The sequence below is a fragment of the Leucopleurus acutus genome (assembly GCF_964270905.1).
Source record: "Leucopleurus acutus genome assembly, chromosome: 15".
Lineage (NCBI taxonomy): Eukaryota > Metazoa > Chordata > Mammalia > Artiodactyla > Delphinidae > Leucopleurus > Leucopleurus acutus.
Window position 1 is genome coordinate 34,137,960 of NC_139157.1, and position 18,127 is coordinate 34,156,086.

General features: G+C 35.1%; 1 protein-coding gene across 2 annotated transcripts in view; it reads left to right on the forward strand.

Annotated features, from left to right (window-relative positions):
- PTPRK (protein tyrosine phosphatase receptor type K) overlaps nt 1-18,127 on the forward strand; it is a 570,605-nt gene that overhangs the window by 441,030 nt on the left and 111,448 nt on the right. For both annotated transcript variants that reach the window (XM_082855620.1, XM_082855621.1), the window contains exon 8: nt 12,925-13,227. In XM_082855620.1, coding sequence (XP_082711746.1) covers nt 12,925-13,227 — 303 coding nt within the window. The remainder of the gene's footprint in view (nt 1-12,924; nt 13,228-18,127) is intronic.

Consider the following 18,127-nt stretch of genomic DNA (forward strand, 5'->3'; position numbering starts at 1 on the left):
AAAGAAAAAAAGAAGAGAGCAATCAAGCGAAAAAACTCCACCAATGATAAGAAGCGCTAAAAAGTATACTAAAAAAAAGAAAAAAAAAGGCAACAGAACCCTAGGACAAATGGTAAAAGCAAAGCTACACAGACAAAAATCACACACAGAAGCATACACATACATACTCATAAAAAGAGAAAAAGGAAAAAAAAAAGTATATCGTTGCTCTCAAAGTCCATCGCTTCAATTTTTGGATGATTCCTTGTCTATTCATGTATTCCACAGATGCAGGGTACATCAAGTTGATTGTGGAGATTAAATCTGCTGCTCCTGAGGCTGCTGGGAGAGATTTCCCTTTCTCTTCTTTGTTCTCAGATCTCCTGGGGTTCAGCTTTGGATTTGGCCCTGCCTCTGCGTGTAGGTTGCCTGAAGGTGTCTTTTCCCGCCGAGGCAGAATGGGGTTAAAGGAGCAGCTGATTCGGGGGCTCTGGCTCACTCAGACCCGGGGGAGGGAGGGGTACAGAATGCGGGGCGAGCTTGTGGCGACAGAGGCTGGCGTGACGTTGCACTAGCCTGATGTGCACCGTGCGTTCTCCCAGGGAAGTTGTCCCTGGATCATGGGACCCTCGCAGTGGCAGGCTGCACAGGCTCCCGGCAGGGGAGGTGTGGATAGTGACCCGTGCTTGCACACAGGCTTCTAGGTGGCCGCACCAGCAGCCTTAGCGTCTCATGCCCGTCTCTGGGGTCCGTGCTGATAGCCGCGGCTCGCGCCCGTCTCTGGAGCTCGTTTAGGCGGCGCTCTGAATCCTCTCTCCTCACGCACCCCTAATTAATGGTCTCTTGCCTCTTAGGCAGTTCCAGACTTTTTCCCGGACCCCCTCCCGGCTAGCTGTGGCACATTCGCCCCGTTCAGGCTGTGTTCACGCAGCCAACCCCAGTCCTCTCCCTGGGATCTGACCTCCGAAGCCTGAGCCTCAGCTCCCAGCCCTCACACAGCGGGTGAGCAGACAAGCCTCTCGGGCTGGTGAGTGCCAGTCGGCACTGATCCTCTGTGCGGGAATCTCTCCGCTTTGCCCTCTGCACCCCGGTGGCTGCGTTCTTCCGTGTCTCCAAAGTTTCCCGCCTCCGCCACCTGCAGTCTCCGCCCGTGAAGGGCCCTCACAGTGTGTGGCAACCTTTCCTCCTTCACAGCTCTGTCCCACTGGTGCAGGTCCCGTCCCTGTTCTTTTGTCTCTGTTTATTCTTTTTTCTTTTGCCCTACCCAGGTATGGGGGGAGTTTCTTGCCTTTTGGGAAGTCTGAGGTCTTCTGCCAGCATTCAGTAGGTGTTCTGTAGGGGTTGTTCCACGTGTAGATGTATTTCTGATGTATTTGTGGGGTGGAAGTAGATCTCCACATCTTGCTCTTCTGTCATCTTGAAGTTCTCCCCCTAAAAATATTAGGAAATTTTAATAGAAAATACCTTCATCAACTATCCTGCATAAAGTGTGATAAATAGGTTCCTTTTTTATTTTTACAATTTAAGGGGATTTCATTTTTTTCAAGTCCATTATAAAACACACTGAAACATTTGCCTAACCATGTAGACTGGCTCAAGGCAGTCCATGCTCTAAAACTAATTGTTGAATAACTTTTCAAATATAAGGAGAGGAATTCTTCAGGATTCCCATCAAGATGAATCACTTTTACTTATTTCTGCCTTATGTGTCATCATATATAGGACTTAATGCAGATCTGGGACATACTCAATTAGAATAATAAAAGATACTTCACAAAGGAATAAATTTGAAATAATATTCAGAAATCTGTAATAGAATATTAAAAAAGTAAGATTTTTATTGTGGAAAATATTAGCACCACCACCACCACCACCCCCCCCCCCCGGCATCTGTTGAGTATATAGAGGTTTATTGATTTTTTTCTGGACAATCTCAGACCTTCAAATAGTGGACATCAAATATACAGCAGTTCCTTAAAAGTTTTTAAGGTAGGAATATTCATAAAGCAAATTTGGATGTGAATTTTATATTCACTAGTTTATTTGCTAACTTTAAAATGATTGTATTTATTTTTCTAGTAATTAAATTTGTCCTTGTTCCTTTATCTTAAAAGAGATCATGAATCTTCAGTTGTAATATAGGCTCAGTTTGTCCCAGGTGGAAGTTAAGGAGTTCATTATTCTTATCTCTGTCAATTTCCTAATTTACAAATGAGCTGAAGCAATTAATTCTTGCAAGTCTCCTGTATTAATTGTAGTGTTAGGCAGGTTTCCTTGTGGTTTTGTAATTCTTTTTGTCACATTTTCACTCTCCTTACTATCTCAGCTTGATACTTGTTGACATGCTGATTCATGTTTTAGTGTACTAGAAGGGTTTTATTCATCTGGAGGAATGAGTGTAAAGAGGTCACACCTTATCATCACACTGGCATTTCTAGTGTGTGTCGAGCATGTATCTCCTTTTAATTTAATTTCTGAAAAATGTACAGGGATTTCTGCAGCTAAGCTGTACAAATCGATAAAATTTGTAATCAAGGCTGTCTAATCTCTAAACCTGATATAAAACTTCACAACTATTGATTACATGTGAAGGTTCTGCAAGCTGTTAATCATGCATGAAAGCATAGAATAAATGGTGGCTTCAGAAAAGGAAATGGACAAATAATCGTCACCCCTGCAGTCCTTATCTGTCTTTCTGTTCCCCTGAAGCAAGCATGTTACCAGACTTTCATTTTATGAAATCAAATGATGTATTAAAGTGTGTTAACAGCCATTATCACTTTGAAAATTTGTATTACTCTAGCTTTTTTCTATTATAATTTAGAAATTTTCTCATCTTTCTTCAGAAAAGTGATCCAAAGCAAATTAGTTTATTTTGTAAGTTTCCAGAAGGAATGAAAGAAGGACCTAAGTTGGTGTATTAAAATCATAATCTTTGCTGGGAGTGAAATGAGCCATACATACTTGGAATATCATTATAATGTAATTGTTGTAGTTTATTTTGGGCAGTCTTGGCGGGTCTTCATGCCATAAGATAGCCTCACTTAAAATGGGCCCTCCTAACCTCTCATTTACTAATATACTTTATAATAATTTCCGAGTTTGAATTGACTGGCTTGACTCATTCAAGGACAGATGTAAGGTGTTTACAAAGGAGTTATGTAGTTGAGGAAAACATGTACTATTTCTGCATCTAAGTAGTATTAGAGGGATTTGGATAAAAATGTATATGTAAATGTATTTTTCTGTTAGAGCTATCCACTCAAAAGTAAGGAAATTTAGATTATATTGCTGATTCACTTTATATATACCTGTAAACTTATATTGATATAAAAATTAAAATATTTTAATAAATGTGTTGCAGCAATAGATTAGGGTGCTAGAAAACGACTCTAATTATTATAGCTTAGAATAAAGTATTGACATGTCTTATACCTCATAGAATTATTAGTCCAATATTTAATATATTAGTATCTGTGGGAGCATAGTGAAGAAATGAACCTGCCCTCAAAGAGCATACAGGAAATAAAGACAAAAATATATTCATTTAAAGTAGTTTTTTAAATCTTATACTGCCACAATATTTGGCACATGCCAGGCCCTTAATAAATGTTTACTTTAATACTAAAAGATACTAAATAAGCATGTAGTGGCTCAGCACAACGCATTATTAGCGAAATAAAATTTGTAAAGTACTGTTCTATGGAGGGAGCACTGACATAATCTTCACAAAAATATTAAGGTAATTTACCAAGTGAAGAGATTAGGGATAGGGATTATATCAAAATGCTGAACAATTACTAACCACAAAATCTCATCTGTGGCAGAAAGCCTCTGATGATCTTGTCTGGATCACAGATCTGCTGGTGGACTGGCGATTGGCTGGTCTAGATTACCTTTGCTGGCACGACGAGGTGACTAACTCAGCTCTGTTCCACATGCATTTCTTAGTCCAGAAGTGATGGTGGAGGTGTAAGAGCAAGAGGGGCTCACAGGACTTTTTGAGATACAGGCTGAAAGTTAGCACACCGCCACTTTTGCTTCATTCTGTTGACCAAAGCAAGTCATGAGGCAAGCCCCAAATCAAAAGATGGGGAAATAAACCCCACTTCTTTGGTGTGAAGGGTTGTAAAATCACATGGCCAACAGTGTGGATGCAAAGAGAGGTGAAGAATTGGAGCCATCACAGAATTGAGTTCTTAAGTTCTATTTTCATTAGCTCTTGAACATAAAACGTATTAAAATTAGTTGCTTTATTGTTCAGAAAATGAAGTTTCCAAGCATATACTATGGGCCAACCACTTTGCTTGGCATACAAAATATTTACCTCATTTTTTAGTACAACCTAAGAAGTGTGTCATTTATCTTCTTTTTAGGCGTGGAGAAGGCATTGAAAATTCCCTCTAGAGTTTTGTCATTGCTGTATGCAGCTCCTCTCCAGTCATCTTATTTTATACACTGTATATTATGAAGTAGTTTTTTCCATATTACTTTTTTAGGGTAATATACAGCTCACTGTACGTTTTTGTATGTGATTAATGCTGTTGCTAAACATTTTTATGAAAAATAAAGTTTGTTTTTACACTAGGGGTAGATTATTCTCTTCTTTTTTTCCTTCAATAAATTTTTTTAAATGCCTTTTCTCTTTCTATTTTATGTTTTATCCAAGTATAGGTGGTTAGCTATACAAAATGTTTTATTTTTTGCATTGTTTAAAGTATAACATATAAGCAGAATATGCAGTATGAGAGATGAATTGAAGTAGATTGATTGACTGTAATTACATGGTTCTTCCAACACAGTCTGGTATTATTAGATAAAAATTTAAGTGAGAAACATTAAAGGGCCCCTAAATTTTCAACTCCCCATGTTTTGAGAATTAGGTTTAATAAGGCATTCAATAAGATTTATCTATTGGAAAAATAGTTACTTTTGTCTTTTTTTTCCACGTCACTTTGGTAGTAAGTTCTTTTGAAAATCAAACAGTTTCCTTAGCATTATTGTAGAGAGTATGCAAATGTTATTAGAATTATCTGATGAACTTCAGTCAAATTCTTGAGAGCAGTGAAGATGACATATTTTGGTTTAATTTGATGATGTGCTTAGTATTGTTCTGATGGTACTGGGTAAATATTTCTGTGACTCTGCAGGAGAGCTGAGTGAGACATGCACCCCCTGTCATTCTGTATCCCATGAGGGCAAACATGTCATTTCAACAACACAGCCAGAAAGCCAAAAGAGCTGACAGTTGGTTTGTGGTTATTCCTGGACCTAAGGCTCCCTCATATTACAGTGCTAATCAAGTCATCTCACCAACTTATCATTAACTCAATTTGACCCGTGGGAGCAGAGATGAAATCTTTCTGGCAAGACTAATGAAGCTCTAAGACTGAAAAGATGTGCAGTGTAAAACCTTGATTATCCTCAGTCATTACCATGAGGAAAAGAATAAAAATACAAAGCATCAATAGAGAAAAGTAAAGACAATGTCTTCCAAAGCACTTCAGTTTTTTCCTCCCCCAAGGTATGCCAATGTTTTCTTCCTTTTTTAAAAAAAAAAAAATTCAACTTTGTTCAGAAATTTCATCTCAATTATTTTTTATTTTACACCGACAAATATTTTCTCTAACAGTCAGGAAGTTCACTTTCCTTGTGTTTGTTTTGATAAATGGAATGGAAATTGTGCTTTGCAGTCAGCTTCTAAGATTTCTGATGAAAAGGCAGCCAGGAGCAAGAAGCTCCCTGTCATGCTTCAGTGTTCTTAGTTTGTGACATCTTTGACAACATCTTCCTTTTCTTCTTGGCATGAGCTTTGGGACATCTTCTATTTCCCTCTGAGTGACAGCTGGATAATAAGTTTTATCATTAAAAACTGATTCTAGGGAAATGTGATCCCTGCCCTCGATTCTCTTGTAGCTGCTAAAGCTTTTGTTTTCACAACTCTTTCAGAGTAACCGAGATTATCACTAGAGAAGGACCTGGATACTGACCTGTCGTGTCATGTGTTGTTTAACAAATGCCCAAAATTGAATTTCCTTTTATCTGTTATCTAGAACCACTTATTAAATCATCTTGCTGTTGAGAGGTGACTCAAAGTCAACAGGTCCTGTTTACTCATGTTGCCTTAATTTTTCTTAATCTTCAGAGAATTATTAAGTAGTTCTTCATTTTATCCTATCAAGTTGTGTTAAATATTTGACACAAAAACTATTACAAGCATAAATCCCATGCTTGATCTGTTTAGAATTTAAGTAAGGGCAGTGATATGTTATTTCTTTATTTATCTGCTAATTGTATATTACTGGTCATAGATTTGATATGTAACTTTTCTGCTATTTCTTTTTGATTTCATGTGGCTTTTCTCACTGTAACAACTAGGAAATAGGTGAACAATAAAAGGAAAAATGGAATGGGAAAAGTGGAATGATCAACTTTTGGCAGAAAAATAAAGAAAACCATTGTCTCCTGAAGTCACACTCCTTCTTGGCCCCTTATTCTCCCCTAACACATTGCAATCTTTGGATTTTTCCACTTCCAGTGTCTGCACACTTGACAAAACCTCCAAATTAATTTTTCTAAAGTAGTTAATTAATTGTGTTAATTTCCTGCTCAGTTAATTTCCATTGGCTCTTAGATCAAGTTACCTCTTATCATGACATCCAAAGTTTTTCCAATCTTTTCCCAACCAATTTTTCCTATATAACCTCCTATTAGATAACTTGTACAGCAACCAAATGGGATTACATATTTTTTCCAATTGTGTTTGTATTTATTCATCTTGTTTCCTCCGCATTTTTATTATTTATCCAAGTTATGTCTATAGATCTTCCTGCCTTACCCATTGAGACCAAATGCAAATATCTCTTCCATTTGACAGGTGGAAGTTGTTTCTCTCTCTTGAATTCCTATAGTATTTTATTCCATTCATATACCATTTATATCATACTGCTTTAATTTTTTTTCTTAGCTTATCATCTTTACTGAATAAATGTTAAGCTCCTTGAGGTCTATTATTGTTTTATTCACTTTAGAATCCTCCACAGTGTCTGGTATCATACACTTTATATAATAGGCAATCTATTTTTGTTTCACAGTAGATGGATTACTTGTTCAAAATATTTTAATATGATCCTTTGCTGCATGAAGGTCACTCCCTTGCTATATTTATTCCCAAGTTTCTGCCAGAATTTTGCCCCACAACTTTTTCCAATTCCTTGTTTCTCTCCCAAATTTCCTTTTACTAGAAAAGCAAAATGAGACAGAAGGAAAGAGAACTGTTTTATAAACACATGTATGGAATACCTAACAAAAATTTGAAAATGGAAAGTAAAAAACTGGGAAGAAGAAAGAACATTTAGTAAATTTCAAACCACCTGACAAGTAGTGCATTGATGAATGTGATCCCCATTGTTTTATCATCATTGTGGTGACCTATGTTGTTATAAATACTGTTTACTGTGACACCTCTATGTGCCATTCACCACACTAGGTCATTTCTTTAAATTATTTAATCCTTAAAACAGCACTTATGCCCAGCTTTATATAACATAGTGAGTCCTGAGCAATATCCTTCTATTTCTGTTTATTCTACAAAAGTTAATTATTCCAATTTTAAAAGTTTAAATTTTTACTTATGCATTCATATCTCAGAAATACAACACAATTATTGGTGAGGCACAAGACTAATGGATCAGGTTGAGGAATTTAGGTAATTTTCTTGTCGAATTCTGATAGAATTTTCTTTGAATGGATTTCATAGTAGTAGAACAGTCTCAAGTCCCTGCTGTTTATATCCTGATTTTTAAAAATCTATGTATACGTGGTGGTCAGCCCATGTCAGAGCTAACAGACTTCAGAGGTGTTGCATAGCAGAGTGCCTATTGTATGCGTGTATGTATGTGTATGTGCTTATATATGTATATGTGAATATATACATAGATGTACATGCATGGATACATGTATGTGATTATAACATACATGTAAATACAGCTGAGAATATCCAACCTCAATAAAAACTGGAAAAAAATAGAGCACATGTCAATTAAATAACTGTAATTAGACAGTGACTTCCTCTGAATTACTGCAGATGCCTTAGAGCTCAAAATAATTGAATTTTGACTTTAGATGTGTTTCTGCATACGTGTGTGTGTGTGTTTACTTTGTTGTATGTTGGTTTCTGAATATTGCCCTAGATTGCAGTAAGATTATATTTTAAGTCACTATTTTAGTAATAACAATTCATTTTGCAGCATTTCTTCAAGCCATTGTGAAAAATATAGATTTTAAATACCATATTGACCTTGTAGAAAGATTCTTTGCCTATTAAAAAGCTATTTCTTTTCACAAATCTTTGGTTTTTTACCAGTTAATAAAGTGTGGGCAACTGATATTATGATTGTGGTTTATGCACATACGTATAGGATTTCTAAAGCTACCTTTTCCAGATTTTAAATTAGAGTTTTAAAGTCTAATTTATATTAGTGTCAAAGTTAGCAGCATTTAAATACACCAAAACAGAATTCTCACTCAAAGTGAACTCTATGTATTTTTTTACATACTACCAATACATAATAAATATATCTTTTGTCAACTCTTAAAAATGAATAATTGAGCATGTAGAGCTATTGTGTCTTTCACAGTGTCTGGGTATGCTTTTATTTTACTTTTTTTTTTTTTAATTTCAAATATGAGAATAAAAAGAGTGGGGGTAGTGAGTTACTTCTGCTTTCGACAGCGAGTCCCTCAGTATGCACACATTTACATCTCTTCTGGCTCTTCCAAGCCTAGAGAAACACTAAGTTCCTCCAAACTTTGACTTGCTCTAGGGCTATTCAGAATGTCAAGCAGTTCTAATAGGCAGTCAGCTAGCTGCAGCAGCTGAGCAGAAATTGAATAGCACATATATTCCCTATTTTCAGTGCTCCATAAAAGGGTTGAATAAAGGAAGCCAAAAGGCAAAAGAAATTGGATATAATGAGATTAGCTAGGAGAAGAAAATTTCTATTTATTTTTATAATTATTTAACTTTATAAATAGAGAAATTAATTTTTAAAATTATTTTATTATTAGTTAGGGAGAAAATGTAAATACGTAGTCAGTAATTTGACAGGCAAATTGTAGAGGCTTTTAGTACATGAAGTGTTAAGTAGGTTTTTTTTCTTTACCATTTTGCATTTCCACTTTTTTTCACATTCATGTGTACACTTTTTTTTAATTTCTTTTTTTTAAAAGAGGCCTCTAAATTTGCTGTTCAGAAATATAGTCCCTCTGTGATGACTAAAGTCATGTGTAAACTTTAAACCATTCCTATGAATATCCACTTTTTTTGTTCTGTTTTTTTGGGTTTTATTGGTCTTGTAGTTTCTACTCATTGCCAAAGTTACTAAGGTAAAATTTTCCTCCACTCCTACCAATGAAGTTGTGTCATACATCTGTAAAACAGATTCTTTTTAAATTTTTATTTCATTTTATTTTTTAATACATTATACCCCGTTTACTTATTTCTCTGACCCCTCATCCCCTACTTCTGGCAACTGCCAATCTGTTCTAACTGATCTATGATCTTGTTTTTTTTGGTTAATTTTTGTTTTTGTTTTTAAGACCCCACACATAAGAGAGATTATATGGTATTGTCTTTCTCTGTCTGATTTATTTCATTTAGCATAATACCCTGGAAGACATTTGCTGCAAATGTCAAGATTTTGCTCTTTTTCATGGCTTAATAATACTCCATGGTATATATGCATAGATATGTATATGTAAACACATTTTCTTTACTCATTCATCCCTTGATGGACACTTGTGTTGTTTCCTTATAAATAGTGCTGCAGTGAACATGGGGGTGCATATATCTTTTCAGTTAGTGTTTTTATTTTCTGCAGATAAATACCCCAAAGTGGAATTGCTGAATCATATGGTAGTTCTGTTTTTAATTGAGGAACCTTAATACTGTTTTCCATAGTGGCTGCACCAATTTATATTCCCAACAGTGCACAAGGGATCCCTTTTCTCCACATCCTCACCAACACTTGTTATTTCTTGTCTTTTTGATGACAGCCATTTTGAGAGGTGTGAGGCAATATCTTGTACTTTTGGTTTGCATTTCCCTGATGATTACTGACGTTGAACATCTTTTCATGTACCTGTTGACCATCTGTATGTCTTCTTTGGGAAAATGTCTATTTGGATCTTGTGCCCATTTTTTAATCAGCTTGTTTGGGTTTTTTTGCTATTGAGTTGTAGGAGTTCTTTATATATTTTGGATATTAACTACTTATCAGATATATGATTTGCAAATATTTTCTTCCATTCAGTAGGTTACCTTTTCATTTTGTTGATGGTTTCCTTTGCTGTGCAGAAGCTTTTTAGTATGATGTAGTCCCACTTATTTATTTTTGCTTTTGTTGCCTTTGCTTTTGGTGTCAGATTCAAAAAAATCATGGCCTTGACCTGTGTCAAGGAGCTTACCACCTTTTTTTTTTTTTCAGGAGTTTTATGGTTTCAGGTCTTACTTTCAGGTCTTTAATCCATTTTGAGTTAATTTTTGTATATGGTGTAAGACAGTGGTTGTGTTTCACTCTTTTGCATATGACTGTCCAGTTTTCCCAACACCATTAAATGAAGAGATAGTTCTTTCCCCATTGTATATTCTTGACTCCTTTGTCATAAGTTAATTGACCAGATATGTGAGCATTTATTTCTGTGCTCTCTATTCTGTTCCATTCATCTGTGTGTCTGTTTTAGTACAAATATCATATCGTTTTAATTATTTTAACTTTGTAATATAGTTTGAAATCAGAGAGCGTGATGCCTCCAGCTTTGTTCTTTTTTCTCAAGATTACTTTGGCTATTTGGAGTTTTTTTGTGGTTTCATACAAATTTTAGGATTATTTGTTTTATTTCTTCAAAAAAATGCCATTGGAACTTTGATCGGGATTGCACTGAATCTGTAGATTGCTTTCAGTAGTATGGCCACTTTAACAATATTGATTTTTCCAATCCATGAGCGCTGAGTATCTTTCATTTGTGTCTTCTTCAATTTCTTTATGCTTTTCTTAGTCTTTTAAAGTTGTATTAGTATGCAGAGTAAGTGCAAATTGAATAGTGGTATAAAATGAAAAGATGTATGAAAGAGAATGATCACTCAGAAAAAGAGAAGTTTATAAAGGAATAAGATGTCAGGTTCAAAATGAAGGGTATATGAAAACAGATATATGACTACTAGACCTAAAAAAAATTAAAGCAGAGGGATAAATATTTATTGGTGTTTTCTTTTATTGTTGTATGGGATATTTGCATTCATATGCATCAGGTATTTTCTGGAGAAATTTCTCAATCTAGACACTTTTAGAACAACGTATGGACTAACTGCAATGTGGCCACTCAGTTGTATCTGATTGCTACCTAACAGGCAGCAAAGTCACAATTTATCTGGGAAGTTTTTGGATGATCCTGCCTATAAGTGCCTGGCCAGTTTGTGGGCAGTGATGCCAAACACTGTGTTTTTAGTCTAACTAGACGGAAAGGAAAATGTCATCATCTCACTCTTGTGCCTGGCGGGGAAAATAACATAGTGCTAGACATATAAAGAGATTTTTTTAAATGATTAAAAGACCACATCTTTCTTCCAGCCTACTTAACACTGAAACAAAAGTGGTAAAATAGGGGGACTGGATATTGTAAACAATCAGAAGATCAGACAGAATTTAAAACCTAAACTTTGGATTCTACCAAAGATTAATTTGCATATATATTTTTTTATATAGTTTTGAGGTTTTAAATTAAATGGCCACAAGAGTGTACTTCAGATTTCACATTAAATATATTGAACTGGAATCCCAATTTGGGTTTGCCATCTGTGTGCCATGCTGATTATTTTTACACAACTAAGATTTTAATCTCAAAAATGAAAATTTATAAAAACACCCATATTGGGCTTTTTGTATTACTTATTTTTCTTCACTTTTTCCCTACTGATTTCTATTTTTCATGAGCACTAACAATCCCTAGTGAGTTAATGGAGGCACCAACAAGGCCTCAACCTTGACCTTGACTTTAATCTCTTTGTCAAATCAATGTATTAAAGTTTTGCTGTGTATTGGTTTGTTTACTGTGCAGACTTTGCCATGGCCATGGCTTTCATAGGGTAATTATTTTGATTAAGTTAGATGATTAAAGTTAGTCTTGCATGAGAAAAGTATACACTTGGGAAGCAGTGATGGATGGATTCCAGTCTTCAGAGTGTTTAGTTCTGCCAGCATTTTCCAGTTGAATGGAAATTCACTTCCCAGTTTGGTTTCGGTGACACTGGATGGATTGTCAGACCTGAGCAGTTCCTAGAGAAAGACAAAAAGAGATCAAGAAGGATAGATGACAATGTGAATATCCACATGTGTTCTTGCAATTTTTCTCAGATAGTTTTCTGCTTTGATGAACAACATCATTACTGAAATAATAAATGTTAATTAATATCTGCATCATTTTTGTAAGTGGTAGTTTAGTGTTACGATTAGACTAATTAGTATACAGCATAGCTTGGTGACATGACAAATCAGAGAGCAGAACATGTTGACTCTTATCCATTATGATGTATTAGCTAATTCACTTGCTCAATAATGACCAAAGAAAGATGGGGAATAGGGCAGTAACAACAGAAACAACTATAAAAGCATTGTGGCCACATTTTCAAGTTTTTATTTTTCTGCCATGTTCCTGAGTACTATGGATTGTGGACATTTTACTTCCCATTTCTCTTCCCATTGGTAAATCATAGCCCTAACAGAAACCTTTAAGAATAAGATCATGAGTAATAAAGAAAATGAGAATAAACGATGACTTCCAGATTTTCCTAGGTTTACACATGCTATGTCATGCTCAGTGTTAAATTTTTTCAAGATTATTCATGGTAAAGTTGACAGCTATCTGTGTCTTTGATTTATTTTTCAGAGCCTATGCGAACCCCAAAGACTTTAAAGATTGCCGAGATACAGGCAAGACGCATTGCTGTGGACTGGGAATCCCTGGGTTACAACATCACTCGTTGCCACACTTTTAATGTCACTATCTGCTACCATTACTTCCGTGGTCACAATGAGAGCAAGGCAGACTGTTTGGACATGGACCCCAAAGCCCCTCAGCATGTTGTGAACCATCTGCCACCTTATACAAACGTCAGCCTCAAGATGATCCTAACCAATCCAGAAGGCAGGAAGGAGAGTGAAGAGACGATTATTCAAACTGATGAGGATGGTATGCTCATACTTCCTTACTTTTAAAGGGGGGAATTATATGACAAGAATTATGTACTTGCTTACAGTTTTGCCTAGAGTCCCCAAAATTGAATTGGATTCCGAAATCTTCTAAATACTTTTAACAGGGTTAACTTTGGAAAGGATTTGCCTTTAACAAAAACCTTAATATTCTTCAGGGTAGCATCAAATACTAAATGAACGATTCCTTTATTGTTTTCCATTTTTATACAATATTAGAAAAGTAGCAACTACACTAAAAGTCTAACTAAAGTTTTTATCAAATGTTCAAAAATAATTTTCACCATTTGTGGCACTACATCGATTACCTATTGGTGAAATGCACTTAGTTAAAATTTTAGTTTTTTGCATTTTACAGATCAGTAGTAATAGCTTTCATTTCCTTTAGATTTGAAAGCAACATTCTGTTCATTTTTAGATAGTTTTATGTAATTATAAAAATAAAAGAAGGTCAAAGTTTATATGTTTAAGTCTAAATAAAGGTCCTTATCAGATATTGGCAAGCTATCACCTTTTATCCATCTTTTTACCACCCAAGTAATTGAATTATAACTTGCCCAATTTTATGTGTGTATTACTTCTAAATTATTGAATAGTAGGAAGAAACAGTTATATTAATATTATAAATTACACACACATACTATAGTATGTCATTAATGTGAATTTGAATACATATTCTGATTTAAAAAAATGTATCCGAGACAAAAATGATTAATAATAACACTGTATTCTTCCAATGTAAGACATTTCATTTGCAATATTTCCTTTTATGAATGAAAGCGTGCAGGGGGAAAAAGTGTGCTATATAGTGAATTGAGGCAAAACCGAACTGGGAGTCAGGAATCATGAGTTTTCAGTCCTGGCTCTAATAACTCTGTAACCTTAGCAAATCCTTTCACCCCTCTAGTTCTCTATTTCTCAACTCTATATGAAAAGGTTAAATTAGATGATCTCTAAGGTTCCATCTACAATTTTTTTTTTTTTTTTTTTTTTTTGCGGTCCGCGGGCCTCTCACTGTTGTGGCCTCTCCCGTTGTGGAGCACAGGCTCCGGACGCGCAGGCTCAGTGGCCATGGCTCACGGGCCCATGTGGGATCTTCCCGGACCGGGGCACGAACCCGTGTCCCCTGCATCGGCAGGTGGACTCTCAACCACTGCGCCACCAGGGAAGCCCCCTTCTACATTTTTATTTGGGTTTCAGAAAACAGGATGTATTTGATACCTGAGTGTTCCCAATTTCCCTCGAGTTCTGAACTTTAGGCTCAGATGTATATTTTGATGCCTACCAAGTATGAGATTGCCATAAAATGGGTCAATATTCCATAGTTTCTAGAAATTCTCCTTATTACTTCAAGCTTTCTCACTCTGAGAAATGGAAATGATCTTGGATTGTTCTGTTTTTTTGTTGTAATAAAGGGAAGTGAAAGCCTTTTAACCTCATTTAGCTCAGATTTTCAAGGAAACAATATTGTCCTAAAATTATGCATATTCATAAAATTTCAAAGAATAAACCTAAGACTTATTCATGATAAATGTATTTTTGTCGTCTTTGAGACAATAAAACACAGTCACCTCAGCTATCATGTTTGAACTTGCACTTAATCAAAACATTAACAACATTTTAAAGAACAAACCCTGCTTTTATACATAAACACACAAACACTCGTATTACCCCCCTGCCCCCCCACACATACACAACACACACACAACACATGCTTATGAAAGAAACAGTAGTTGAGTGTAGTTGTTTCATAGATAAAGTATCAAAATGGGAAGTCTAAGCATGGATTCAAAAGCTCTGAAAAATCTCTATCTCATTTTATAAAGTGGGATAAATATTATGTCTATATTATACTAGACATTTTTAAGTATAGTTGATTTATAAATTGTGTTAGTTTCAGGTGCACAGCAAAGTGATTCAGTTATTTTTTTTTCAGATTATATTCCATTATAGTTTGTTTCAAGATCTTGAATTTAGTTCCCTGTGCTATACAGTAAATACTTGTGGCTTATCTATTTTATGTATAGTAGTTCATATCCATTAATCTCATACTCCTACTTTATCCCTCCCTCCCTCCATCTCCCCTTTGGTAACCATGAGTTTGTCTTCTGTGTCTGTAAGTCTGTTTCTGTTTTGTATATAGATTCATTTGCATTGTTTTTAGGTTCCACATGTAAGTGATACCATATAGTATGTGTCTGTCTGACTTAGATCAGTAAGTGTAGGATTCTCTAGATCCATCCATGTTGCTACAAATAGCAACATTTCATTCTTTTTTATGACTGAGTAATATTTCATTGTGTATATATATATACCACATCTTCTTAAGCCAATTGTATGTTTATGGGTACTTGGGTTGTTTCCATGTCTTGACTATTGTAAATAGTGCTGCTATGAGCATCGGAGTGCATGTATCGTTTTGAATTATTAGAGTTTTTGTCTTTTCTGGATATATACCCAGAAGTGGGATTGATGGATCATATGGTAGCTCTATTTTTAGTTTTTTAAGGAACCTCCATACTGTTCTCCATAGTGGCTGCCCCAGTTTACATTCCAGCCAACGGTGTGCAGATATTCCCTTTTCTCCACACCCTCTCCAGCATTTATTATTTGCAGACTTTTTGGTGATGGTCATTCTGACCAGTGTGAGGTGATACATCATTGTGGGTTTGATTTGCATTTCTCTAAATTAGGTTATTGACCATCTTTTCCTGTGCCTGTTGCCCATATGTACGTCTTCTTTGGAAAAATGTCTATTTAGGTTGTCTGCCCATTTTTTGATTGGATTGTTTGGGTTTTTTTGACATTCAGTTGTACAAGCAGTTTGTATATTTGGGTATTAACCCCTTGTCGGTCGCATTGTTTGCATATATTTTCTCCCATTCTGCAGGTTGTCTTTTAGTTTTGTTGATGGTTTCCTTTGCTGTACAAAAGCTTTTAAGTTTGATCAGGTCCCATTTGTTCATTGTACACTATACATTTTATAATCCGTGATTTTAGTAAGAAGAATGTACTCACATTTTATTGCCTGCACTTAAAATTGAAAAAAAAAACGATTTCTTTTTTTTTTATCTTTATTGGAGTATAATTACTTTACAATGGTGTGTTAGTTTCTGTTGTATAACAAAGTGAATCAGCTATACATATACATATATCCCCATATCCCCTCCCTCTTGCATCTCCCTCCCACCCTCCCTATCCCACCCCTCTAGGTGGTCACAAAGCACCGAGCTGATCTCCCTGTGCTATGTGGCTGCTTCCCACTAGCTATCTGTTTTACATTTGGTAGTGTATATACGTCCATGCCACTCTCTCACTTCGTCCCAGCTTACGCTTCCTACTCCCCGTGTCCTCAAGTCCATTCTCTACATCTGCATCTTTATTCCTGTCCTGCCCCTAGATTCTTCAAAACCTTTTTTTTTTTTTTTTTAGATTCCGTATATATGAAAAAACATGATTTCTTAATTGGTAATGTTAGTCTCAGTTATGTGAGTTTTGTGGTTCTTCAGTCAGTCATTCTCTACCAATATAATTCATTTTGATGGTATTCTTTAGTATGAGTTTTTAGTCTGCTTTTCTTTCCACAAACCAAAGAATGCAGTCAGGCTTATATAATCTTTTTTCATATTGCATTAAATTTTTTAATGTATTTTTGGGTACACATATGACTAGATTACTAATCAGGAAGTGAATTGCTATGGAAATTTAAATTATGTCTTAAAATTTATCAAACTCATGACTGTGTTATTTATTTCATCTAGAAATAGTTTTGTAAAAGTAAAATGGCATTAACTATTCGGTCTAATTTCAATAATATTTCTTACTTTTGTTTTATTTTAACCTCTATTTTGAAGAATTTTTTTATTGTTTGTAATGATATTGAGGTGCATGTTATTATTTCATTATAGTACAGTCACAAAGTAATTCCTTCTACTGTAAGGGTTTTTTAATTTTTTGCTTTATATATAAGACTAAATGATTGAAGTACAAGCTTTCTATGAAGTATTTGCAAATAATTCAGGCTCCAAATCTGCTCATTATAAACTCCGCTTCTACATAGAGTACTTGATGTGTCTCAATGTTCCTGAATTGGGGGGGGTGACAGAATATCTAAATCATAATCTATTGTTGGAAGATCGATGGATTATGATGATCTAATTAAGTCAGTCTTGCTAAGTTATTGCTGCCCCATATACATAGAAAAATAATAAATTATCAGCCATCTAATAAAAGAATATAATTTCATGAAAAGAACTCTGGGTACATCCATAAACCATGAGAGCAAAGCTAGAATGATTTCCCACCAGAACCTTAAGGTAGAATTTATATTTCATTTATTGCATGCATTTTTTAATGCATGGGTAGAATTTTGTGTAAGAGATTTTGTTTTCACTTTTTATTCTAGCATTCATAAAAATCAATATTGTGAAGTTAGCTCAGCAGAAAAGCCTGGTTTGGGGACATTTTTTGACTAATACAAAGCTATTTTTAAATGTACATTTATTATATTTTAAAGGCTGTAAAGCTTATTTAATATAATCTTGCCCCACCCACATTTCATTTTCCTCTCTTCCACTTTGAGAGTTATATTTTTAGGGACTTTTTTATGTGCAAAAAAAAAAATTTAGCTGAAACAGCTCTCAAATAAATTATAAGTAGGGGAATAAAAGTCAGCATTCTGTCTTCATTAAAATTTGTTGATTTGGAAATGTGAGAGGACATTTCCTGCACTATGAAGACTACCATGATGATGAACTTAGTAACTTCATGTTGTATTTGCACAAATCATATGTACATATAGATGTCTGTATAAAGAATTGTCTTCCTTCCATCATAGAAAATTATTGAATACAGGTTGTCTGTAGAAAATTATTGAACAT